This window comes from Vitis vinifera, chromosome 2, assembly GCF_030704535.1.
Source record: "Vitis vinifera cultivar Pinot Noir 40024 chromosome 2, ASM3070453v1".
Lineage (NCBI taxonomy): Eukaryota > Viridiplantae > Streptophyta > Magnoliopsida > Vitales > Vitaceae > Vitis > Vitis vinifera.
Window position 1 is genome coordinate 6,892,838 of NC_081806.1, and position 27,312 is coordinate 6,920,149.

The window sequence follows — 27,312 nt, forward strand, 5'->3', positions numbered from 1 at the left end:
ACCACCACTTGTGATATTCGTTCTCTGTCTTTTCCTTTCCTCATTGATTACTCGACATTATCCTTGTTTCACCTTGAGTGGTGGTTTTTCACACGTCACTGCATGGAGGATTCTCACATTCTTTCCTATCATTCACCCCATGGGCAGTGGTTCAGAAATGTTATTTTGAGAGGTTGTCTTGTTAGTGAGGATTCATGTTACATTCGTATGTGGAGAGGGTTTGATCATTTGGGTATGTATTTTCATGGGAGTATATTCATTATTGATCAGAGTATGCGCAAAAAAAAAAAAAAAAAACGCATTCTTCATTGTATCATTCTCCATTGGGCATGTGTATGGACATGCCGATTTGCTTCATTCAGTTTATGTGTCAGAGAGAATTCGTATGAGAGCTTATTTATGAGATTCTATCTTGGTGTATATTTTGGGTGAGAGTATGAGTCATCTATTTGATTTTTGTGAGAGAGACGAGCGACTTTTCTTTAGTATCTCTGGATCCTTGTTCTATCCATCATTCCATCTATTTCGGATGTGACTACTTTCTATGCTTTGATGCAGGTTGACCATCACTCATTTTTCTACCTCTTTGTCTTCTTGTATCATTGTTTTGTTCTTCCATTCCACTCTACCTTATCTGATTTCTTTCTTTTCTCATCCTTCTTGATGTTTGACTTGAGTTCAGCATCTACACTTTATTATTGCTTATTCGATATGTTCATCCCTTTATCATCACTTTTGGTATGGGGACCCCTAGATTCGGGACTCATGACGTTTTCTATGCATTGCATTTCATGCACGAGGGGTATGGGGATTATATCATTGGGATCTTTGAGCCTAGTTTCCTTTCATTTCTTTCACCCTATTACCTTAGCCTACGTTACATCCCGTGTCTGAAGACCACCCTGAGGCCATTACTTTACATCGTGTTTGACAACTCCCACGTGGGCAATACTCGAGCTTGGTCGGATATTATTTCTCAGAGCATGATGGATGGGGAGTTGAGATGATGATTTACATTGGGTCATACCCCTTTTATCAGTGATGGATTTTCAAAGGCGACATTATCTACACTGGGGCATACCCCGCTCATCGATGACAGTTTCTTAGTGGGATGACGCTTTGCACTGAGGCATAGTCAGATGGTTTTTTCACTCGGTTTATGATGGATTGGGAGTTGTGGGATGACCCTACACTGAGGCATAGCCATTTCAGAGGGCATTTTTATTGGAGATACAGTCACTCTACTTGATATTCTGCATTGGGACACACTCCTCTCATTGATGATGGATTTTTCGAGACGATGGCTTATTTTGAGACATGATTGCTTCAGAGATTATGCATGCATTGAGGGATGACATTGACCTTGTTCTGAGGACACATACTGAGGCATAGTTGTCTCATTGGTGATGGACTTTGATTGTTCATTGGAGCATAGTCACTTCAGTTGGTTTATACTGGGGCATAGCCACCACATTCACATTCATGGAGCCCGGGGATTCTGATTCATATGGATTACGTTGAGATGTTTCCATTTTGGCACCAGGGGTAGAGGTTGATTGATTTGTTGACTCGGATACACTATTTTACACTAGGGCATAGCCGAGATGGAGAGCATTTTTCATTGGAGCATAGCCACCCTATTTGGATCCTTTATACTGGGGCATGTCCATCTTTTGGAGGGAGATCAGATTGGTTCTTGACATTGGAGCATCTGGCGAGTGATATGGAGATCATTGGATTATTTCATGTTGTCCTCATTGCATACTGGGGCATAGCCGCCTAGTTGGATGTTTTGACATTGAGATTTGATTTCCTATTTGTGATTACTGCTTTCGATGGGTTTTGGAGCTATTGACACCTTGGGTCTAGTCTTCTTGGCATACTTAGATGATCTCAGATACTTACATACCTTTCATTTTACACTCAGACATTTCACCCTGGATGCTCTCATGCCTTCCATCATACCAAAGCCTGATCATCACCTTATTTTATCCTACACATCCCACCGTGACACATGACCTCATCCCTATCTCGATTAGGAGGAGACGTAGATCAGTCCTCGATCATCTTGGTTGTGTTGTCATACATCTTTTGGACTTTAGGTTCAACATCTTCCATGATGGCAGGGCCTGACAGATTGCCGATTTTATGATGCTTTCATTTTGACAGTTGGCACGATGAGTGTTGATTTTTGTTTGCTCTTTGCATTTCGAGCATTGGTCATTATTGTTGTCATTCATCAGTTAGTTTTGTTTTGTCAGCATGATGTCGTGACACATGGTCCTGTTTGGCATTACCCATCTGAGGTTGGACATTTTCATTACTTGATGGATGAGCATATTTCAGAGTACAGTGGTTTGGAGGCATTTTGCATATCTGTTTATTCGTCATTGCATATTGGGGCATATCCTCATTCCCCGAGAGCACTAGACCTTCCACAGGTTTCGTTCACCTTTTTTATCTAGTTGTCGATCCTCTGAGTTGTCATACTGGGGCATACCCCCTTCTCCGAGAGCATCAGACCTTCCACATGTTTCATTCACTTTTCGATCTAGTTGTTGACCCCTATGAGTCACATACTGGGGCATATCCCTCTTCCCTAGGATCATCGGACCTTTTAGGGGCTTCGTTATCTTTTGACCTAGTTTTCGATCCTCATGAGTTGTCATACTGGGGCATATCCCCTCCAGTCGAGTTTGCTTGCATCATTATCTGAGTCATCCTTTGGTTTTGGGTCACTTGATCAGGTCAGTCATCTCCTTGTCATGTCAGTTCGAGTTTTCTGGGACCGCACCTATATCGATCGGTCATCATCTTGTCAGTTTGAGTTTGAGTTTTCGAGTTGGGGCCGCACCTATATCGATCGGCCATCTCCTTATCATGTCAGTTCAGTTTCTGGGACCGCACCTATATCGATCGGTCATCATCTTATCAGTTTGAGTTTGAGTCGAGGCTGCACCTATATCGATCGGCCATCTCCTTGTCATGTCAGTTCAGTTTCTAGGACCGCACCTATATCGATTGGTCATTATCGTGTCAGTTTGAGTCGAGGCCACACCTATATCGATCGGTCATCTCCTTGTCATGTCAGTTCAGTTTCTGGGACCACACCTATATCGATTGGCCATGTTCCTATCATGTTAGTTCAGTTTGAGTCGGGACCGCACCTATATCAATCGGTCATCATCTTGTCAGTTCGAGTTCAGTTTGAGTCGAGACCGCACCTATATCAATCGGCCATGTTCCTATCACTTTCATGTTCAATTCGAGTCAGGACCGCATCTATATCGATCGGTCATTTTCCATGTCAGTTTGTTTCTTCAGGACCGCACCTATATCGATCGGTCATCATCTTATCAGTTTGAGTTTGAGTCGGGGGCGCACCTATATCGATTGGCCATCTTCTTGTCATGTTAGTTCAGTGTGAGTCGGGACCGCACCTATATCAATCGGTTATCATCTTATCAGTTTGAGTTTGAGTCGAGGCCGCACCTATATCTATCGGTCATTGTTTTATCAGTTTGTGTTTAGTCTTGTTCGTCTCCGAGTCACGCCTACATAGTTGAGTCTTGTTCGATTTTGAGTCACTTTTGAAGACGTCTTAGAGGGACCCTAGATCCTTAGTGTGGCTTCAAAGGCATTTTGGGACATCATTTTGTTTTAGGTTTAGAGCGTTTGTTCATTTGTTGGCCTGAGTGAACTCATGTTTCACCAGTGTCCTTATAGGGGTCTCCTCGTTTCTTCGGTAGAGTTCACTCCTTTCCACTCACTATTCACACTTTCTTTTCACTTTAGTATTCATATTCCTGACACTCGTGAACTCTACCAAAGAGGGGCATATTTGTAGACCACTCTTTTGGTTTTGTTTATATATATATATATATATTTGTTTCATTCATTCTAAGCTTTTTCCAGCCACCTTTGAGGAGTGGCTGGGTAGGGACGACTTCTAAGGGCGAGCTACTAGAGACGCGTGGCTGGGGGAACTGACCATCACCATGGTGGTGGTTGGGACGGCGACGGGCTAATCAGTGAATAGGAGAGCAGGTCCAGGGCTGACGGAAGAAAAGAAAGTTTTGACTGAAAGCTGAATGGGAAAGGAGGCCCAGGCGGAGTCGTAGAGAGCAGGGAAAGAGCTTGTTAGTTCGATCCAGAGCCACAAGATGGTTTTGGGTTGAATGTGATTATCTGCCCATATATGCTCTGTTTTGGTCCTCTTTGCTGCTCTCGTTTTTTTTTTCCTTTGTAAATGGCCTATGTGCATGGAGAAAAGTTTAACTTGTCCAAGCAAAGGCTTCATGTTCTTATGATGAATAACACGGTTACCACATGCCTACGCCTTCTTCACTATTCGCGTCAGCCATACCCATTTCCTCACTCAAGCTTGCAGGAATCAAGCATCCTCTACCACACCCATTTTCCTCTCATTCATTCTCCACCCCACTCCCTCACTTACATGGAGTCTCATGGGTGCATGCTATCCTTGACTCCTTCACATACCCATTAAAACCACTCACCCAAGCCTCCATATCTATACAACCCATACCCATCCTTCATGCTACTCATAACCATGTTCTACCATACCCATGTATACACCCATTTAACCATACCACCAAACTGGTTTCTCTCTCTAAACCTTCACCTACTTGTGGGATCCTCCCTAAAAAATGTCACGTGGCTCTCTCTCCCTTGCACACGCAGACGGTCCCCCTTGCGACGCGCGGCATAGCTCATTCCACCCGGGAAAGAATTATGTCCGGCCGACGTTCAACCTTCTCCGGATATCTCACATTCGGAATTCTGTCCGGCCAACGTTCCACCTTCTCCAGATATCTCACATCCGGAATTCTGTCCGGTTGACGTTCCACCTTCTCCGGATATCTCGCATCCGGAATTCTGTCCAACCGACGTTCCACTTTCTCCGGATATTTCACATCCGGCGCATGACGCCGAATGGGAGAGGATGGCGATTCAACTTCCCCGATCAGACATGTCCGGATCCTCTGATAGCGCTTTATGGATCACTGCCCAGGTACACATCCACATCCGCTCGGGTCATTTTCTATATGCATGTTTAGATTCTCACATGTGCATGATCACTCTGAGTATTCATTGATTCCCTTATCAATTGCCATGATTGCTTCATTTTATTAGTAGAGACCTGTTTTAGAGACTTAGAGGGGTGCTACGGTCTTTACCGTACCTTCCCGATAAGTAACCTGACCCCCGAACCCGATCCGGTTTTTCACAAATCACCTTTTCCAAAGTAAGGAGTCACACTTAGGATTTTTTTTCTTTCTTATTTTGTTTACCCTTTAAAAATAAAACAAAAATAAGTGGCAACTCCAAGTCATTTTTTTCAACCAAATAAATAAATCAATTTTTCAAAATAAAAATCAAGCTCGCCATCGAGTGGGGAGCGCATGAGCCGAAATGCAGGGTCCACAATCAATTTCTTTAATAAAACAACTTCAAAAATTCTATTATTACTTTTTATATCATTTATTTAGATTTTTTTCTTAATATTTTCATAAGTTTTGATCAATTTTTATTTTATTGATAATTTATGTCAAAATATCCATCAATATTTTTTTATATATCCGTAAAAAGTATTAAAACTATTATGATTAGAAAAATATGTAAATATTGTATGAAATTAAAAAAATAATCATAAAATTATTTTGTTACTAGCTAGATCATATTTATCATACAACTATGACGAAAAAAATTTCATACTCGTGAGAAAATAATTATTTTTATAACAAATTATGTGTAGTATTATTATCCATTATAATAACACTGTTTCAGTGACTAGTAATTTTCATTAAACTGAGGGGGAGGGACTTGACCCCAACTTGACGAGAGAGAGAGAGAGAGAGAGAGTGAGAAATGTATTCCGCAATCAGAGAGAGAGAGAGAGTGTTTTCCGCAATCAAAGAGAGAGAGGAAATACATTTTTTCCACAATCAGGGAGATAGAGAAAGCGTAGGATCCGTGGAACCCAAGATTTATTCTTTTCAGAACATACAAGTGATAGATCCATCTTTACCACAGATATTACATCCCAGAGTCAATATAGGCCATTTAAAACCTGTAAACAACTAATACAACTAGCAGTGGAAGCAAGACACATGTTCATGGGAAATATAGGCCTGCAAGATTTACAAAATTCAATGTTAATTAGTATATACAGATATTGCAGAATGTCATAGCAACTAAATTAATATGAAAATCAAAAGTTGTGAAGTTGGGTTTCGGTTTCAGATCTTACTGCCACACTTGAAGTGATGAGGGACCTTCCTTCCACAGGTTTGGAGGATCTTGATGGCCTTGTTGATGTCTATGAGTGCGGCCAACTTGGGGTTGACGGCCGGACATACGGACTCCCAGTGGCTCACCCTTATGCGCTGGCAACACGCAGGCGATGCAGGCTGCCCAAACACCACTGCCTTGCATGAATTGATGCCTAGCTGTCTTTCCTGCTTACACTGGCTGGGACTCAACTCTTCACCTTCCACCACCCTCGCCATTAACATCATTCCCAGCAAGATCAGCACCCAGAAGGCCCATGAAGAACTACTGCATTTCCTCCTTATTCCTTCCTTCCATGTCTCACACCACCACAGTTGGATCCGTTATCATTCATATAGGCACACCAGTGGGTGTGGGGCTTAATCATATTTCAATTATGTCGGCTAAGACTTGCACCTTCAAGCAAGTTAAAAGTCTGTTATTGGAAAGAAAATGAAAGGTGTGCCAGTCGGGTAATTGATTTGGACACGAAGTCCATCAAAGGATAGGGATCATAAAGTCCTGATCATCATCCCCTGTAAAGGGATTGATAAAGTGATGAAAGTTCCCTTGTTTTTCTCCGCTAATGATGCTGTCCGCCACTAGCCTTGACTTATGAAAGAACCCCACTTTAGTCTCTAGGTTCCTTTTTTGACTTATTGTGAGGACACCAGTGTTGTCCCCATCAAACCCTTGAAGAGAAATATTTGATATGTTCTTTGAATTGTTTCCTCGACTTGCTTTAATTCCATGATATACCATGCTATTCCCTTTCAATATCGAACACATTTAGAGAGGCAACTCAGATATCTAGGATCACTGATTTGTCTATTGTGAAACTTTATCGTCGGCGTCTCATACTTTTTCGAGGCAACCATTTTGTGTCTAGGAGGATGGAATTAAAGTATAGAAAACAATATATTTCTTTTAACTTTTTGTGTGCATTGTGGAGGAATGAAAAGTTAGTATTGATTGTATTTTTAAATGGCTTCAATGAGTGAATCAATTATTTAGGGAAAAAAAAATTGTCATGTCTGCCTGACTCTGAGTAGAACTTCACTTTACTAGGTAGCTTTGTGTATCTTTGCCTATTTTGCTAAGTTTGTTTATTTGATATATCGTATGGAACTTTTATCTTAGCTTGGTTCCCTAGAATGCCTTCAAGGGTAACTAAAAAAAAACCTATTCTTGAGACCTGGATCAATGACGAAGTGGAAGCCGCCCGCCACCCCCCAAGTTATGCCTCTTTGCTCCACTTTCCACAATGTGAAGACACCAGTATTCTGCCTAATAAGTCAAAACTGTTGAAGAGAATCTAAGACCTTTCTCATTTTCCCCCTTTTTTAAGGCATCTTGCTACCGTGTTGAATCTGAATAATTTATGTTACATTTCTTTGTACTTTCCCCCTCCCTTAGTTGAGTTTGAGCTTTAACTAACTGCCTGTACCATTTGTCCATATGGACTTTTATAGAATGTTCAACAAAAACAAAAAACCCTCATCTCAAGTTCTCAACCCATTCAGTACTGCAATCACATTGCTGCAGTGACCACCAAAGTTATGGCTTCTCTCATACTTCAAATACATCATATACAATATTATTTGTAAAATAATAAAGTCTAGAGTCTAGACCATTAATACATGCTAAAACTTGTTCAGACTATCTTGATCGATGTAATTCCTTGGCTCATGCAGGCTCACACAGGGGCCATGAACTCCCCGCTGACATCAATTTCAGATTCCAAATCGGCCTCCAAGTCATCAGAGTCTAATGCTCCATCTAGACTGTGCCCATCAACTTTGGATCCTTCCCCTGGTGTCCTTGCTTCTTGAATGATTCGCATTATTTCTTCAACACTTTGAACCAGTTGGTCATGGTGCAATTCCCCGTAGTTAGTTTTCTCCCCTTCAATGAGCTCCTTGGGAAAATTTTTAAGAAACCAAGGATGTTGTTTTATCTCTGGGATGGTGATCCTCTTTAAGAAGGATTGACATAAACAGGATTAGTCTGTCATCATGAGTCAATTGTGTTTCAGATACTTCATGAAAACGAAATGAATCCATCCATTTTAATTTTGTTAGCATTTGAAAGGATTTTATAAAAACTCTATGTCAAGTGTTATAAGAAACAAAATAAGCTCATTTCAGATACTTTGAAAAACAAAATGGAATCTTGTCATTTCCATTGAAATGCCTTAATGATTCCAAGAGAGTGATGAAAGATGCAATTCAATATTTGCTTTAGAGGATGTTACCTTTGCAGGATTCGCAACAAAAATACGGGAAAGGAGCTGCCTGCATTCTGCAGATACATGTACATAGTCGGGTATGGAGTACTGGACACTCATTATTCTCTGCCCAAAATAACAACTGATTTAGATTTGCTAGTACGAACAATATTGCTAGTTGGAAGGTAATCAGTAACCCTTTTATCTAGTTTAAAGTCTGCATTCTGAAGATAACTCACCCCAATGGTCTTCCGGAAATTTCTAGGATCTTCAGGATCCTCAAAAGGGTAGGCTCCCACCAACATCACATATAAAGTCACACCACAAGACCAAACATCTGCAATCTACAACTGAAAAAAATCAAATAACCAATAAATTTGTATAAAGAGAGAAAGCTTGTAGGAATTATCTGTCTCTTAGGGGACTCATGGATCAAATTTAGATCTGTGATTTCTGAAAAATTGGACTCGTGGATTGCTCGTCCATTAATATAGCATACAGATAAGCCAGATTAAAACCTCTGCATATGGGAAACACATAGATATCCAATTCTCCTTGGTCCATAAACACAATGTGTGCAATTCAGATGTGAAAAATACTAGCACCATGATGCCAGACTTTAGACATGTTATATATTGTATTAGGACGATGAAGAATTCTGACAATAAGAGCACACAGAAGAGATACAACCCTGTCAACCCATGGTTTTCAGATTCCAGACCACAACAGAAGTCCTTAGCTTTGGAAAATTAGCGTAGTAGTGTTCAGTATCAGTAGAATGCAAACAAATTATCTACATATGAAACCACAGGTTATATGGACTACATGAGTAACTATATGACTACGAGTGAATGCTAAATGCGGTCACATTTGATTATGATATAAAACAATGCATGCAGTACCTTTCCATCATACTCCTTTCGCGACAGGACCTCAGGGGCAATGTATGCTGGAGTTCCAACTGCTGATTTGGGTTGTGAGTGCAACAAAGCAGACTGTAATTGGAAGGGAAACAAAAAAAAAATTAGAACAAAAAAAAATTTGAAAAAAGGATTCCAAAGCATAATAAAACTATAAATAAAACCGCAAAATTTTGTAGCAGGAAATACTGCCATAATTTTTCTGATGAAAACCTTATCCCAACTAGAACATTCTTAACCTTGGAATAGCCAAAGTCGCATATTTTAAGCCGTGGCATTGGACTTCCATCCAGGAGTGTGTTCTCCAGTTTCAGATCTCTATGACAAATTTCCTGCAGCAAAAGCAATAGACAATATTGTAAGAGGAACATACTGTAATATAAAACATGAAAGGGGTGGCCCAGATATTATACCATAGAATGACAGTAGCTCACTCCGGATATTAGCTGCTGGAAGAAAAATCTCGCCTGTTGTAGAAGGGGTTAACCAAAAAGTGATGGTGATTAACAGAACGCTGATATAAAAAACTTTAATATCTACCAAAACAAAGGAAAAATCATCCAATATATCAAACAAAAAAAAAAAAAAACATCCAAGGTATGGGTTTACAACCTCATCTTCACTAAACCGACCAGCGTTGCATATCCTCTCAAAGAGTTCACCACCAGCTGCATATTCCATGACAATGGCCAAATGCGTTGGAGTTAACAAGACCTGCATGTATAAGTGTTCCCTTAAAGCATGCTCTTGTTTAAATACAACTCAACAAGGTATATCTGTTAACGAGTCAGGTTTGTCTAAACTAAATGTTTGACCTTCTTCTTGTAAACTGAATAAAGAAAATTCATGTCATCAACTGAACCCCCAGGTAGTTGTGATTAAGGCAGTTCTTTATATGGTGCAACTTTTTGTTTGGATGATGTTTTCTGGTATGGCATACCTGAATGGCAGCATTTAATTCACTAATTCCTGAAAGTTCCATTTCTAAAAAAGGCACATCTCCACATTTTGCATCCTCTCAGGAAGACAGATGTCAATTTTACAGTCACAACCCTAAATTCAGCCCCAACAGCCTCGGAAAAAGGTCAGAAACCACTTGAAAGGTTCATGCCAACCATCTACACAATTTTAGAACACCAAAATATTCCAAGGCCTCATTCGGAATAGCTTCTTGTTTTTAGTTCTGGCTAGAAGGAGAAGCTAAAATCGAAATCACACTTTATAAAAAACAATATTAATATTATAAAAACTTTATAGAACATGAAAGAACTTATTTTCATAATCCAAAATAGAGTTTCTATAAAAAAAAATAATAATAATAATATTTTTCTAACTTTCATAGAAGCTCTTTTTTAAGCTATAAGCTCTTTGAACAGAATTAATCAAATAGGCATAGAAGCTCTTATTAAGATAAAAAAGAGTTTTTGGTTTCTTAGTAGCTGAACCAAATAGAGCCTAAATCCTTTTTGGAAGTAATATATATTCATTTATTATCTTCATTAGTGGTATTCAAATTAACCTTGATTAAGCATTTAATCCTGAGATTGACAGTACAAACTCATGCCACAAAGAGTTAATTTATATTCTTCAGTACTTGGGTCAAGTCATCCAGGAGATATTTCAGAGTTGAGTGAAACCAGCTATCTTGAAGGAGCAGCACAGCATCATTCCTTGCATGAAAATCCTATTTCAGCAACATAATTTTAACAGTTCCCACCCCACTAAGTCCATTATTAGCAACACTAATGGCATCATTGGCTCAACTTCCACACCTGACTAGTCAAGCTCACCGATGATTGCCATAGGGGCAACGTCAGACTGGAAGTTTATTTCACCTACACTTAGCTTTTATGGATTCCTTGAAGCCAAACCATCAGAGAAGTCTATAATGACAGAACTGAGATATAGCAAGGCACAATTATAAACAAACTTAAGTAAATTTTGTAGTTCCGGCAATTAAAACAAGCAGAAATCAATGACAGAGTTGTTTCAGGCACCAATAGAGAGTGGAACTTCATGGGTGTCCTTTGCCCTCCTTGACACCAAAATAGTGGGCCTAGCTATAACACAGCTTATTGAATTGGAACTTCAGAATCCAACATAGGGTACCCTATGAAGTTACAACTATTAAATTGGCAGGATTGTAGAGTCAAACATCAAACCGAGAATTTATTACACTGAGATTCAGAAATCTTTAATTCATTCTTTCGGCTATAGCTACAGTGCAATCCATCTATAACTCATAAATAATGCCTTAAAATTCACTAATTAATCAAAGCATTTTCCATCCTAAACAGAATTAGTTTCTTACCTCCTTGAACCTGACAATATTTGGATGTCTCAAGGATCTGTGATTGATGATTTCCCTCTGCACATTTTCATCAATCTGAAGCCAGAAACAGAATTCATTTGCAGAACAAAAACCACAAGAACAATATGGAGAAATTTCATAGAAAGCATGGAAAGAAATTGTTGACCAAAATTTCAACAATAACAGGCCGCCCGGAGAACAGAACAACATTTCATACTGGGTAAAATTTCCAGCCAATTCTGGAACCCAATTAAAAACTCAAAACCATAGACCATACAGAAAGGGGAAAGTTAACAAAGAAGAAACATGCAACCACAAAGAAAGCCTACTCCCACAAAAAGAAAATCAATTAATCTGACTATAAAATTTACCTTTTTCCCTCTCTCAATGTACTTGACTGCAACAAGCTCCTTCGTCTTCTTGTCCCTCACCAGCCTTGCCACCCCAAAATTCCCAGACCCAAGCTCCTTCAATGCATCGTACCTCTCCTCCATCTAACCCACAATCAAAAACCTCAAACCCCAACTAGAAAATTAAAAAACAAACAAGACCCAGATGAAGAAACTACAAAAACAAGATAAATAAACCAGATGGAGACTATTTGAGAACAAAAAGACCAAGCAAAGTCCAGGTCGTTGTTGAAAAAATCAAAAGATTCTAAATTATTAGTCGATGATGATTGATGCTTGCCGCTAGACAAATTCTAATAGGAAATGAAGGACACGTATAGATTGGCTTCAACTCAAAGTGACGTCCTTCAAGACTCTGACACTGACAACAACCATACACCGAGTATCTGACACTTGGCGCGCAGGTTTAAGGGTCGCAGGGGGGAGAGGGGGAGGCGTGGGGTGTAGGATAAGTCTCTTTCAGAGCCTGGACATGGAAAGCTCCTAACGTGCACCTCTGAGGACCCACGTTCTGTGACTGTTTGGCTGTACTCCTAACAAACTATCGCCACGCTTCCATCATCTCGTCTCTGAATTCTGAATTATCTTAAAAAATAAAATAAATAATTTGAACAAGCTAAATCAAGGGCTCAATATAACATCGAAGAGGTGGTTGAGTTGAGTCATTCATGGATTTTTTTTCTTTTCTTTCTTATGAGATTAAGGAGGTGATTCAGTTTCTGTCTGAAGCCGATTTTGCTTTAGCGTTGTTGTGGACCGTCTGAATAGACTTTGAATAAGACAATCTGCAAAGTAGGTGAAAAAAGTGCCTTGAAAGCTTTCTTCAGTTCTATTTGAGCCCAATTTTAAACTTATCCACTTTAGAACTGAACTGAATAATTCGTTATTATCGAAAATGTAGGTATGATTGATCAAATTATGCTAAAATCTTAAACTTACAACTAGCACTATAATTTGTGAATTTGTTTTCCAACAAATTCACTCACAATTTTATTTAATTTTTATATATGATTAAAGATATCATTCAATAGGAACAAGGCATCAAGGTTAATATTAAGGAATTATAGTTTTTTAATATTTAATAATCTCCAACTTACATGACATTAAGTGGGTGTTTTGTAAACAATTGAGTAATTTAATAACTTAATTTAAGTTATTAAGTAAATTAAATATATTTGATAAAATAATTTAATTATATGGCTTCAAGTAAAAAAATAAATTTAAGTGATAAATAAAAATAAATAACTTATTTTTAAATCTATATCTTCTTTTACTTTAATTATTCTCATGATCTCTTTTCTTACTCTAGGACCTCCATTGTTACTTGACTCACGTTGCACTAATTATAATTTATGAAAATAAATATATCAATTTGATGATTTAAAATAAATTTTAAGTTAAAATTAAATATATTTGATAAAATAATTTAATTATATGGCTTCAAGTAAAAAAATAAACTTAAGTGATAAATAAAAATAAATAACATATTTTTAAATCTGTATCTTCTTTTACTTTAATTATTCTCATGATCTCTTTTCTTACTCTAGGACCTTCATTGTTACTTGACTCACGTTGCACTAATTATAATTTATGAAAATAAATATATCAATTTGATGATTTAAAATAAATTTTAAGTTAATTTTATCAAATAACCTTAATATTTAAAATAAAAATTAATAAATAGGTTTTCAAATAACAATTTAAATATAATTTAACTTAAAATTAATTTAAGTCTTTAAATAATAAGTATTAAGTTTTATTAAACACCTACACTAATAAGAATAAAAATAAGGGCATGATAAGTTTTGTCCCGTAAATCCCTGTATTCCTAACTTAGAGTTAAAAATTAGAAATAAGAAGGAAAAGTTAAAATTGAAGCACAAAGAGTGCTAAACAATTAATCTACAAACTTCACATGCCTCATTCTCTCATTCCCTTCTTTTGACCCCTTTAAGATTGGAACAAAATAAGGATAAGGTATCCGGCCGCGGCACTTTTTGAATTCTGGGTTTCCTTTGTCGTCAATTATCTTTGATTTCCCTTTACTCTTTGGTTTACATCATTCAAAATTTGACTAACAAGAGACGCGTATATCATATCAATAAGTAGTGTTGGTTGGCAGCATGCCATTAACCAGGCTAAGTAAGAGTCTATGTCACGCCAACCACCATCAAAACCAAACAAAACCCTAACCTTATCATTAATCTTCCCTCTAATCCACTCCCCTAGATCCTTCTAATGATAAAAAAAAAAACATGGGAATGACCCACCTCTTTCATCTCATTTGAATTTAGGGTGGGTTGAAGTGAAAAATTAAAGAGGTGGTGTCTTGATAAAGGAACAAAATATGAGAGAGTGTGAAATGGCAAATAAACAATTTTTTTTTTGTGGTTCTACCAAGGATGGAAAGGGTTGCCACCTAAGTTGGATATATTTGTGGGAATATAAATATATTGTTTTTAGCGGTAATTGTATTTTGCCAATTAGGCTCAAAAATTAAGTTTTGGTTCATATAAATTCATCATTTAAGCCTAAGACCCAGAAGAAGTATGAAAATTAAAAAGGATGGTATGAATTTTTTATCTTTCCAAAAATGATCTTTGTAGACTATGGGAAAAAAAATAGAAAATTATTAATTTAAATTTTATTTTTTTTGTAAACCCCAATAAAATTTAATATAATTTAGTGATTTGGAAAAACAATACACTCTTTTTCAAAAAAATAAAAATAAATTATTATTATTTAAAAATCAAGCATTTGGAAAATATATATTTTTAAAATTGTGTATATAAAAAATAACTAAAAATATGTCAAATTTTTTTTTAAATGGTATATTTTTAGAATATATCTTTTAAAAAATTGGTTTTCTAAAAATAATAAATTTTCAGAATAATTATTAAAAAAAAATTAAGATAAAAAAGTTTATCAAACATCGTGATAGAAAATAGTTTTGAATGATATATTGGTCTTTTCATATTTTATATCATCTTCATCAATTATACAACTTATACGGACCAAATCTTAATTTTTGAGTCCACCTGGATCCAAAATACAATTGTCTCTTGTTGTTAATATATAATTTTAAATAAAATAGTTGTTTGATAGAATCTAAAGAGTTCAAAAAAGGGGAAAATATATATATATATATATATATATATATATATATATATATATATATATATTTATAAATTATCTTTATTTATATATATTATAAAATATTAATGCAATGTGAATATTCAATCTATAAAAATAATAATAATAATAATAATTAAACACTTTTGTTATGTTTGGTATCAGGGAAGTAAAAAAGAAAGGAAAAGTGGTAATTTTAGGAATAAAAAATAAATATAATTAAAATTAATTAGACATTTATATATTTTTAAATTATTTAATATTTATATGAAAATATTAAAAAATTAAAATTAATTAAAATTTTGAATAATTTCAAATTATTTAATTTTTATATAAAAAGAATTAAAATAAGTGGAACGGGTTTGATGAGTTATATAAAAAAATAATTTATTAATTTTAAATCAATTTTTTGTTTCCATCTTCATCAATTTTTTTTTTCTCCTTTTACTTTTACTCTCTTTTTCCTTTTCTTCCTTGGCATTTTTCCTCAAATTTTCACAAACCAAACAGAGCGAAAATGGTCAGAGAAAGAGCCAGGAGCGTTGGGCTCTAGAGTGGGATGGACTTTGCCAATGTTCAGCTTGCCCTTATGGGGTTGGTAGTGCGCTAGATTAGGGCGATGGATCACGACATTGGGTTGATCGATGGATCACGACATGGGCCTAGGCGAGCTGTATGGCTGTTTGCGCACACGGGCCCAACTGTTTCCTTTCACAAGCAATAACATGAAATGAGTTAACCATTTAAAAGTAATTAGTTTTAGTTATTATCTTAATATATATATATAAGTGCATTGCTTTTTCTACTCTGCATGACAATTGATTAAAAAAATTGAGGTTGTTAAATAATATATTTAATACCACATCAGTATATAATTTCATCAAAAATTAGTTGATTATTTAAATAAATAAAATAATAAACTATTTCATCAAAAACAAATTTTCAAAATTCATTTCCCTGATAATTTATAAATTTTCTTAGGGAGAAATGTGTTTTGGGTCCAGTTAGGCCCAAAAATTAACATTTAGTCCATATATCATGCATATTTAAGCCCAAGACTCAAACAAAGTATAAAAATTAAGATGAAGGAACAAATAATGAAAATTAAGATGAAGGATATTGTCTTTCATTAATTCCTAAAATACTCTTAACCCTTACATAGGCACAAGTGAGTGTGAATTTTAATTTTTTTGTGTTTTTTTTCCCTTTTCTATTCTCTATTAAGTATTACTCATTTCTAACTTTTTCTTTTCTTTTTCTTCCAATCTATTTTTTTTCTTTCTCTTTTGATCTATATTTCTATTTTATGTCAAATAAAAAGCAATAATGTTTTTTTTGTTTTTCATTTTTAAAGATATTGAATCTTTTTGCTTTTATTATAAACAATGATAAAAATTTTGGGATTTTTCATCCAAATATTTTTTATCTTTTTGTATTTATCTTTTAGTTTAATTTTCATTTTTTATTTTAAAATTATATTACCCTTTCATTTATATTTTTCTCTTATTTTTAATTATTTTTTATATTTCTACATTAACCATATTTTTAAAAATTTTAGAATTGACTATCACTTCACTTTATTTTATATATATATCCTTTTAGCTTTTCAATTTTTAATATTTTTATTTTAAAATTTTTAAAAAGATAAATTTATTGAAAAAAATAACTAAGATATAAAATTCTAATATTATATTAATAATTTTTATTATCTAGATAGACTAATGCAAAATATTTTGACTCACAACAAGAAAATTGTCAATACAATTATTTAGTTAAACTTTATAAATTAAATTTTAAATAAAATATATTATATAAAATTTTATCTAAAAATTATTGAAAGTGGTATTTAATTTTTTTATTGACTTTCAAACTTATCTAATATTTTACTTAAAAGGTAATAGAACATATTTACAAAAAAAAACTAGTTTTTCATTTTTTTAAATAAATGAGTATAAATATATTAAAAGAATTAAAGATAATCTTAGTAAAAAAAATTTGATAAATATGATTATAATTTTAAATATAGATTCATTTGGATAAAATTTCACCAAAAAATAAAATAAAATAGTGGAAAGAAAAGACATTGCTAAAACTACAAAAACAAAATATGCAATTACAAAATTTTGATAATGAAATTTTAAAATAAAATTCAAAACAATTCTTGAGTGGGGAAAAAATCTTTAAGTGGAAAAAATTGGAAAAGTTTTTCAAAATCACTTAAAATCCTTAACAAAAAGTAGTTTTGTGCACCCTTATACAATTAATAAATTTGTCTTGTATAGGTAATGTAATACCACTGTAAAATAACTCAAATTTCATACATCATCTCATGAATATATGACAATAGGTCGTTTAACCATGTTTGCATTAGTTTGGTTTTAAAAAAGAAGAAAAATTATTGTATAATTTTGTTTTACAATCATCATAAGTAAGGTACCTATTCAAATGACCATATACAAGTTAGATAAAGTGCATAAGATGAATGTATGTTTAACTAATGTGTGTAAGAAATATCATTTATCCTCGGTTATGAGAAATAAATAAACAAGTTTTTCATAATCACTTAAAATATTTCACAAATAATAGTTTTGTACACTCTTGTACAGTTAGTATATTTGTCATATTGTAGACCCCCCCGAGGAGCTGGGGAGTTTTTTCTTTTTATTATCATTTTTTTTTTTTTTTTTTTTTTTTTTTTTTTTTGGTGCTTTTCAGGGGACCTCTCAAGTGGGCTGCTTTCAGGCGGCTGAAGGGGACTGATGGTGGGCTACTCTCGGGGCGACCAGATGGGACGTGTAGCAGCAGCCGAGGATGGCTTGCTGCGGAAGACACAAACAGAGGAAAGAAAAGGAGGGTCAGGAAAGGGAGTTGCGGGAGGAGCCCGTTCTTCTGAGGGTTGCAGCCTAAAAACGCCCAGCTGAGGGAGGGATTTTCAGGTTTGGTTACCATGTTTTTCACGTATATTTTCATTCTTCATGCTTTTCTGTTATCTTTTTTTTTGTTGATGCTCAGATGATATTTGTTGCTTGGGAGTGAGTACGTTCATATTTTGCTAATGGGTCTTTGCTGAAGTTTAGTTTGGCCTGTTCTGATTTCTGCATGAGATGTTTTGTACCTCTGTTTTACCTTTTATTTGGTGCTCATTTGATTTCATCCACCCTCGTATGAGCTCATTGATCGTTATATGAAATGAGGCTTATATGGGTTTCTTTTACTCCTACACGTTGTGCTCTGTTTTTCTTTTCCATCTTCCCCTGTTTCGGGTATCTAGTCATGGAGTGCATCATTACTCCTATTTCCGTCCATGGGAGCAAAGAGTTACAGAGGATATATATTCAGTGGTGAATAGGTTATATGTTGCTAGTACTGAATCCCATGCAGGGCAAATATTCTGTCAGGTTGGTGTTCTTGCTTTGACGGGTTCTCTGCATCATGTTGATGAGGACCTCTTTGGGTGGGGGTTATGTGAACGACAAGTCCAATCTGGAGGACTAAATGGCCTACCAGGGAAGCCTCCTGATGACTGTTACTCATGGTGAAGCTATCATGGCTAAATGGCTTCTAAAACTTCAGCCTGTGACTACTTCTCCTTATGTATTATTATCAAACTTGTATGCTACAGATGGGATGTGAGACAGTGTTGCAGAGGCAAGGCTTGAGGTAGAAAGGTTGAAGAAAGAGAAGAAGTTGTCCTTTGCATTGTCACCAGGGCGTTTTTTTTTCTTTTAACACTTAAACGTCTTCATTCTCTCTCATGCGTAATACCCACATTTTTCCTTGACTTTTCTCCCACTCAACTATCCTTCCATCCTCTCTCTTATGCATGCAGCCATGTTTTGCTCCCAAACCTATTTAATATGTGGGGACCACATGTTTTGCTCCCAAGTCTCTTAAATATATGGTGGTCCCGGGTGATTTTCTTTTCTTTGCCATCTAACCACTCCTATTAACAAAGCCACAACTTATATTTTAATATTATTACTTATGTCTCCATATTGTAATATCCAACCGAAAATCTCAATTCTAAATCTAATTTTCAAAATCTCAATTTTCATTTCATTCCCAAAATTCAACTTCCACATTTATTTGTTTAATTACCATTATTATTGTAATTATTACTATTGTTATTGTTATTGTTTTTATTTTATCCATTTATTTATTTTTAAATTCCATTCTCAAATTTTATTTATTTATTTATTTTTAAATTCCATCTTTTAAACAATTTTCATAATTGAAGTTCCAATTTAAAAAAATCCCAATATTCGCATTCATTATTTAATTATCATTTTCGTTTTTATTATTTTTATTTTTATTTATTCATTTATTTATTCTTAAAAATTTCATCTTTAAACAATTCTTCAAAATTCCGATTTTAAATTTAATTCCAATTTTCGAAATTCCAATTTTCATATCAATTTATTTAATCGTTATCACCTTATCCATTTATTTATTTGTTTAAATTTAAAACTTACATTTTTTTAAATAATCCTCCTAATTCAATCTTTAAAATAATCTTTCAAAATTCTAATTTCTAAATTTAAATTCCACTTCCCGAAATTTTAAATTCTCGCATCAATTTATTTAAATCATCCTTATTTTATTTATTTATTTGAAATTCTATCATCAAGCAATTCCTCAAAATCCCGATTTCCAAACTCAATTTCCTAACTTCCGGAATTCTAATTTCCATACGTATTTATTCAACCATTATTTTTGTTATTATTATTATTATTACTATTTATTTATTTATTTAAAATTCTATCCTCAAGCAATTCCTCAAAATCCCATAACTCAATTTCCTAATTTCTGGAATTCCAATTTCCATATTTATTTATTTAATCCTTATTATTTTCATTATTATTATTATTTCATTTGTTTATTCTAAAATTCAATTTTAAACAATTCATTAAAATTTCCGACTTTCAAATTTAATTTCTAATTCCAAATCACATTAATATATTTAATTATTATTATTTTGATTATTTATTTCAAAACTCCATTTTAAATCAAATTCTCTAAAACTTCTGATTTTCGAATTAAATTCCTAGTCCCAAAAATTCCCATCTTCCCATTAATTTATTTAATCATTAGTATTTTATTTATTTGTTTCAAAACTCCATTTTAAATCAAAATTCTTTAAAACTTCTGATTTCCGAATTAAATTCCCAATCCCAAAAATTCCCATATTCCCATTAAATTATTTGATCATTAGTATTTCATTTGTTTATTTATTTCAAAACCAAATTCTTTAAAACCGCTGATTTCCGAATTAAATTCCTAAACCCGAAAATTCCCATATTCCCATTAATTTATTTAATCATTAGTATTTTATTTACTTATTTCAAAACTCTATTTTAAATCAAATTCTCTAAAACTTCTGATTTCCGAATTAAATTCCTAATCCCGAAAATTCTCATATTCTCATTAATTTATTTAATCATTAGTATTTTATCTCCATTTAAATCAATTCTTTAAAACTTCAGATTTACGAATTAAATTCCTAATCCTGAAAATTCCCATATTCACATTAAATTAATCACTAATAGTTTGTTTATTTATCTTAAAATTCTATCTTAAACAATTCTTTAAAATTTCTGACTTCTAAATCTAATTTCCAAATTCAAAAATTCCAGCATTCTCATTCATTTATTTAATCATTATTTTCGTCCTTATTATTATTATTCCATTTATTTATTTCAAAATCCCATTTCTTAAACATTTTTTTTTTAATCCCAATTTCTGAACTTAATTTCCGATTTCTAAAATTCTAATTTCTTTCAAGTTTGACATCCTAAAATTCCAACTCTTAAATTTAATTCTCAATATTCCAATTTTCGAATAAATTTCAAAAATCCAACTTTCTCTCAAATAGTTTTAATTCCACTTTGGTTTTCAAATAATCTTATTTTTCTCTTAACTTTATATAAGCATGAATGTCATTTTCATAATTTCAGAACAAATGGAATTTGTGAGATTAATTCGTGCAAGACCAATCGGGCTTTGGTGGGGGCCCCACATACGTGATTTTATGATTGATTGTTTTGTTTGTCACGTGCGATTTATTTATCCTGCTCTCCGACATGCATGCTATTATTTCTTAATTGCGCACTAACCTCTCTCTTGATGGCGCATGGTGGCTCGTCGCCCAGGTACGCACCTACTTTCACTCTGGTAATTGTCCAAGCATATTTTGATTCTCACGTGTGCATGATTTATTCTGGGTACTCATTGATCTACTCGTCCACTGCCATGATTGCTTCATTTTATTAGTAGAGACCCGCCTCTAGGGGCTTAGAGGGGTGCTACGGTCTTTACCGTACCTTCCCGATGAGTAACCTGACCCCCGAACCCGATCCGGTTTTTCACAGACCACCTTTTCCAAAACAAGGAGTCACCCTTAGGGTTTTTCTTTCTTATTTTGTTTACCCTTTAAAAATAAAACAAAAATAAGTGGCGACTCCAAATCAATTTTTCTTAATCAATAAAGATCAATTTTTCAAATTAAAATCGAGCTCGCCGTCGAGTGGGAAACGCATTGAGCCGAAATGCGGGGTCCACACATATGCACTTAATGTAAATACCTTGTACAGTGACTCAAATTCCATATATCTCCTACTCAATGTGTAATCATAGGTAGGTTAACCATGTTTTCATTGGTTTGTTTAAAAAAATAACAGAAAATGGAAAAAGAAAATTTCTATTAGACAAAAAATAAATAAAGAAAATAAAATTAAAAAGAGTAATAAATATATATAATTTAGTTATTTAATTATTTTTCATGTAAAAGATAATCCCACAAAAAACACATAATTGATGAATTTCTTTGTTTAATTGTAAACATACTATATTTTTTTTATTTTTTTTATTAAAATAACTAATGAAAAAAAATAAAAATGGATAATCAATAAATGAAATTTAATTCTTTTCATTATTTTCATATAAAAAATAGTACTAAACAAGGTTTTCAATTTTTTTTAAAAAAAATAGTTTTCATTTTTTAATTAGATGTTTTTTCAAAAAGAAAATATAAAAAATATAAATCATATTACCATTTTTTTAGAAAGTATTTTTTAAAATAGTTTTTGAACATAATTTTTCTTTATTTATAATTTAAAACAAAAAATAATGTTGATTTTAATTATTTATAAATTAAAAATTAAAAAAAATTAAAAATTCAAATTGTTAAAATATAATTATTGTGAATAGTGGTTCAATAAAGACAAAAAAAAAAAACTTATGTGAAAGGTCATTGGGTATTTTAGTCCAACATTATTTTATATCTTTAAAAGATAATATATAAAAATTTGAAGGATATATTGGTCTTTTAACATCTTATATCATTTTCATCAATTATGAAAGTTATATATACCAAATGTTAATTTTTGGGCCTATCCGGGCTCAAAACACAATTCTCCCATTTTCTTAATTATTTTCATATCTAAAAAAAATTATTATTATTAAATTTACTTTTAAACTATGAGATAATAAAACTTGAATTGATAATTCAACCATGACATACAATACTATTTTTCCGTAGTTGGGATCAGTGGCGGAGCTAATAATTTAGTTTAGGGGGGCAATTCTTGAAACAAATATGGGCTTTAACCCAATACTCCATAATTATCATTGTTAGGAGGAGTAATAACCAGCTCGGATTTGAGTCATACTATTACAAGAAATATAGGTTTTTTGTTTTAATATTTTCCGAGGGGCATGTACCCATGGGCAGGTGGTTGAGACTAATTTCATTGTCCCATGTAATTTGTCTATAGATTTGCCAAAATTTCGGGAGGGTGCCGACTTTTCTAGGCATAATGCGGCTCTCCACAAGTTTTTACCTTCCATAGGAAAAAGTCCATTGTAAGTGTTTCTTATGCGATTAAAATTAAATTATATTTAAATCTCATGATACATGTCTTAAATTTATTTTTATTATAAAGTTGAATTTGGTGTACGTTTGTGCCCCAAATATCAAATCCCAATTAATGCAAGTGTCAATTAATTGTAAATAGACCATTTTCATATATCAATAATAGGATCCGTAGGGAAATTGCCTTTTCCGAGCCAGCATAGGCGCGTGATCCCAACCACCTTAACCTACCTCGATCCAAACCCCACTCTCCTTCTCGTCCGTTCATATAAAGGAAAATTAATATTTAATTGTAGATAATTCCCCTAAATTTCCGTGATCCGAATTTTTAAGGAATCATTATCTTAAAACAAATTATTATGTTCATAATCGCTATTATTGTTTTTGTTGCATGAGTGACGTGTAACGCTAAATTATTATTTTCTTTAATATAAGTTATAAACAAGACATATAAACTTTATATTATACTCACGTAGTCAAATTATAATAGTCAATCTATCTATCTACAATATTTATCAAAATTTTAATTTATTTTTTACTTTCTAAATATAAACTTAATAATTTATACAATAAAAAATGTTTGAAAATGGACATCTTCCCAATAGAGGTCAAAGTAAGTACAGATGTAAAATATTTCTAAATGATTCTAAGTGTCTAAAAATCTATTAGATTAAGAAGCAAGAAACATGATTATGTATGATTAAATACATGCCAAGAGACTAATCAGCTGGTTTCGAAATGAGTCGTGTCAACTTTCTATAGGACCAGCCAAGTTGGGGCGGACCGAAAGCGACACGTAACCATTCAAAGAACGGACTTGAATTACTTGCACAAGACTTGGAAGATTTCAACTACCATCCGATATTCTAAACTCATATTGTCAATAAAGAACACCTATGGGTTGTATCTGACCAAAAAGTGCCATGTGAACAAATAGTCGTGGCACAAATCAAATGCTACACACTTAATTTGATGGACATTCTAATCAAAATTGAATACAATGATGGCTACGTATGTGTCTCAAAGATTTTGAGATAATATAATTTAGTTGAATTATTGGCATTTGAACGACGTGGGTAGTACCGGAATCTTCCTTTTTCCTTTTTTTTAGGAAAAATGTTGGGTTTGGAATCAAATGAACATCTTAAAATTCAACGCGGTAGTTGATCAATAAAATTTATACCTTAGAGGAAAAGTTATATTTTAGAAAATTCATTGTTTTTGCATCAATTATCTAAGACTATGTTTGGCTTCCCAAAACATTAGGGAAGGAAAAAAAATACTATTTTTTTTTACTTGGTTTTACGATAAAAAATAAAAAAGAAAATCAAATATAATTAAAATTATTAAGAAATTTGTGTATATTTTTTAAAATTATCTAATATTTATTTGAAATAGTTAAATAAGTGAAATTTTTTTGAAATAATATATAAAAATAATTTATTAATTTTAAATATATTTTTTATTTTTATTTTCAGCTTGTTCTATAAAATTTGGAGGAAAATACGAGGGAAATAAAATATGAAGAAAAAGTAGAAGGGAAAAAAAGTTAAATAAAAAAAAATAGAGTTAAAGTTGATGAATTATTTTTATTTGTTATTTAAAATTTATTTTTAATTTATGAATAAATATTAAATAATTTAAAAATACATAAGTTTCTAATTAATTTTAATTATATTTAATTATCTTTGGAATTTTTTATATGAAAACCAAATATAAGAAAATCAATTTCCTTAACATTTTTTTTCTTTCCTACTTTTGGGAATCAAACATAATTTTTCTCTATTTTCTTTCTTTGGCCTTTTCCTTTAAACTTTCTAGAAACCAAACATACCCTAAGGTTAAGTTTGGTTCATAGAAAAATCAAGGGAAAATGCTAGAGAAATAAAATAAAAATAAAATTTTGAAGGAAAATAAAAATCGGATTTAGAATTAATAAATTGTTTTTATATGTTTTTTCAAAACCGTGTCACTCATTTTCCTTCATTATACAAATGTTAAATAATTCTAATATAAGTAACTATTTAACTAATTTTAATTGTATTTAATTTTTTTTTCGTATTAATATTTTCCGGGAATCAAAGCCTAAATCCATGATAAAATATGAATTATGTCATATAAAAATACAGTTTGTATAGAGGTGGAGACAATTTCTGATTATAGTGGTGGACATTTTTGTATCTGAGGATTCCTATTCCATCCTATGAATAATTAAAACACTATTTTAAGAGTTTGTCGCATATAATTTAAATTCTGCTGCAAAAGGTGTAACATTACATGTGCGGTTGAGGCACAACCAAACAATTGCATGTGATGGGAAGGCTTTTTTTTTTTAATTATTATTATTAATGGAGGAAGTATAAAAAATTTCCGAAAATTAAATTTTTATTAATGTGTTTATAAGAATATTGGAAAATAGAGTTGGAATGAAACTGATCATCTTAATATCATATATGGAGGGATAATATTTATTTTTATTTTTTAATTTTAATATTATTTTTAACATAACCCAAAATAATTTAGCAATGCCTCATCATATCAAATAATTCAGAAGTATTTACCCAAAAATTGACATTGTTTTAATTGTGTCTAAAATTAATTTGGGGAAATGAATCTCAACTTGTATTTAAATTGACTTATGAGAAGTTATAAATTTCATTTTTAAGTAAATCAATTTAATAAATTAATTTAAGTTATTAGATAAATTAAATATGTTTGGTAAAATATTTTAATGGTATGATTTAAAAGTTAAAAACAATTTTAAATAATAAGTAAAAATAATTAATTTATTTTTAAGTTAACATATTTATTTTATTTTTTTATCTTTATTTTTCATAATTATCTAAACAATCTCTTTTACTACTTTACAATCTCAATTGTTACTTAACTTCTTTATCTTAGTTATAATTTATGATAATAAATATATTAATTTGCTGATTTATAATAAATTTTAATATAATTTTATCAAACAACCTTAATACTTAAAATAAAAATTAAGTAATAAGTTTTAAGTTGTTTTAACTTAAAATTAACTTAAGTTTTTAAGTAAATTATCATAAATGATGCTTAAATGTCTATATCTTTATTTATTTTTTCAATTATTTCATATCAAAGGAAGATTTTAATTAGATATTTGTAATTTGCACACCAATGTTAAATATTTCAAATGTTCCAACAAATGCAATTTTCATTGGAACATATATTCATGGAAAAAATAATAAAAAATAAGAAGAATCTGATAACTTTATTTGCAAAATTATTGTAAAATTACATCACAGTAGCACACTTGAGCAATATTTTTTCCTACATAATTTCAAATTGCTAATCTAATTTTTACTTCTTAACACACATATTGAGTTTAGAAAAGAAAAAAAAAACTTAATTTTATATACACATAATTTGGGAATTTTTATTTTTTTTATAATACAATTTCCAAAAAAAAAGGAAAAAAGAAAAAAAATGACAAATAACTTATTTTCATTATTATTATTTGTTTGCAAATAGATGTATTTATAAATCTATTTAATGATTTACATTATATAAATTTATATTAATTATTGCTTAATTTGCACAAACCATAACGAGAATAAAATTTAATGAAAATTATAAGAATGAACATTTTATAGTCATTAAAATTTGTAACCGTATACCAAATCAGATTTCTATTTCTATATTTAGAGGCAAAATATTATTTTTTGTAAAAGTTCTTAATATAGAAGAAAATTTAATATTGTAAATGTCATATTTATAATGAATTTGATTTTTATTTCTAATTTTTTATCTTTAGATGCAAAATTTGCGTAACATGAAAGTAAATTTAATATCATAAATTAGGGTGATTTTTTGGTTAGTAATTTATTGATACCAATCAAAGCATTAATAATAAATTTATCTTAATTATGTTGATTAATATGGAATTTTTCTATTCAACAAAAAATCAACACTCACCTTAATATATCTATTTTATTTATTTTTTAAATTTAAAATAGATTTAAAATTTTAAAACTATGCTTTGCGTTTCCAAGAGGAAACAGGGGGCGGGTGGGGGAAAAGAGAGGTAGTGGTTTCACGTGCTGGCAAAGTGGACTGATCACTGAAGGAGGGAGGATCACGTGCCATAAAAGCTTGAGACGAATATTCCATTCTAGCGC

The 27,312-nt window shown here is 32.2% G+C and overlaps 1 protein-coding gene across 1 annotated transcript; it reads right to left on the reverse strand.

Moving 5' to 3' along the window:
• Nucleotides 1–5,975: 5,975 nt before the first annotated feature.
• Nucleotides 5,976–12,989, reverse strand: LOC100243594 (serine/threonine-protein kinase SAPK3). Its single transcript, XM_002262690.4, has 10 exons — nucleotides 12,121–12,989; nucleotides 11,750–11,824; nucleotides 10,051–10,152; nucleotides 9,852–9,905; nucleotides 9,678–9,770; nucleotides 9,421–9,513; nucleotides 8,758–8,862; nucleotides 8,546–8,644; nucleotides 6,272–8,266; nucleotides 5,976–6,152 (listed from the first exon to the last, which is right to left on the reverse strand). Exons 1-9 carry the CDS (start codon nucleotides 12,241–12,243, stop codon nucleotides 7,988–7,990), a joined length of 1,023 nt encoding a protein of 340 aa, XP_002262726.1. The 5' UTR covers nucleotides 12,244–12,989; the 3' UTR covers nucleotides 5,976–6,152; nucleotides 6,272–7,987.
• Nucleotides 12,990–27,312: the final 14,323 nt, after the last annotated feature.

What these genes read in the sequence shown, in the direction of transcription:
- LOC100243594 (XM_002262690.4), bottom strand. Translation starts at nt 12,243, where the DNA reads ATGGAGGAGAGGTACGATGCATTGAAGGAGCTTGGGTCTGGGAATTTT. An exon ending in ATATTGTCAGGTTCAAGGAG is followed by an intron (nt 10,153 to 11,749) that starts GTAAGAAACTAA and finishes TTATACATGCAG; the next exon opens with GTCTTGTTAACTCCAACGCA. An exon ending in GTCGGTTTAGTGAAGATGAG is followed by an intron (nt 9,906 to 10,050) that starts GTTGTAAACCCA and finishes CTTCTACAACAG; the next exon opens with GCGAGATTTTTCTTCCAGCA.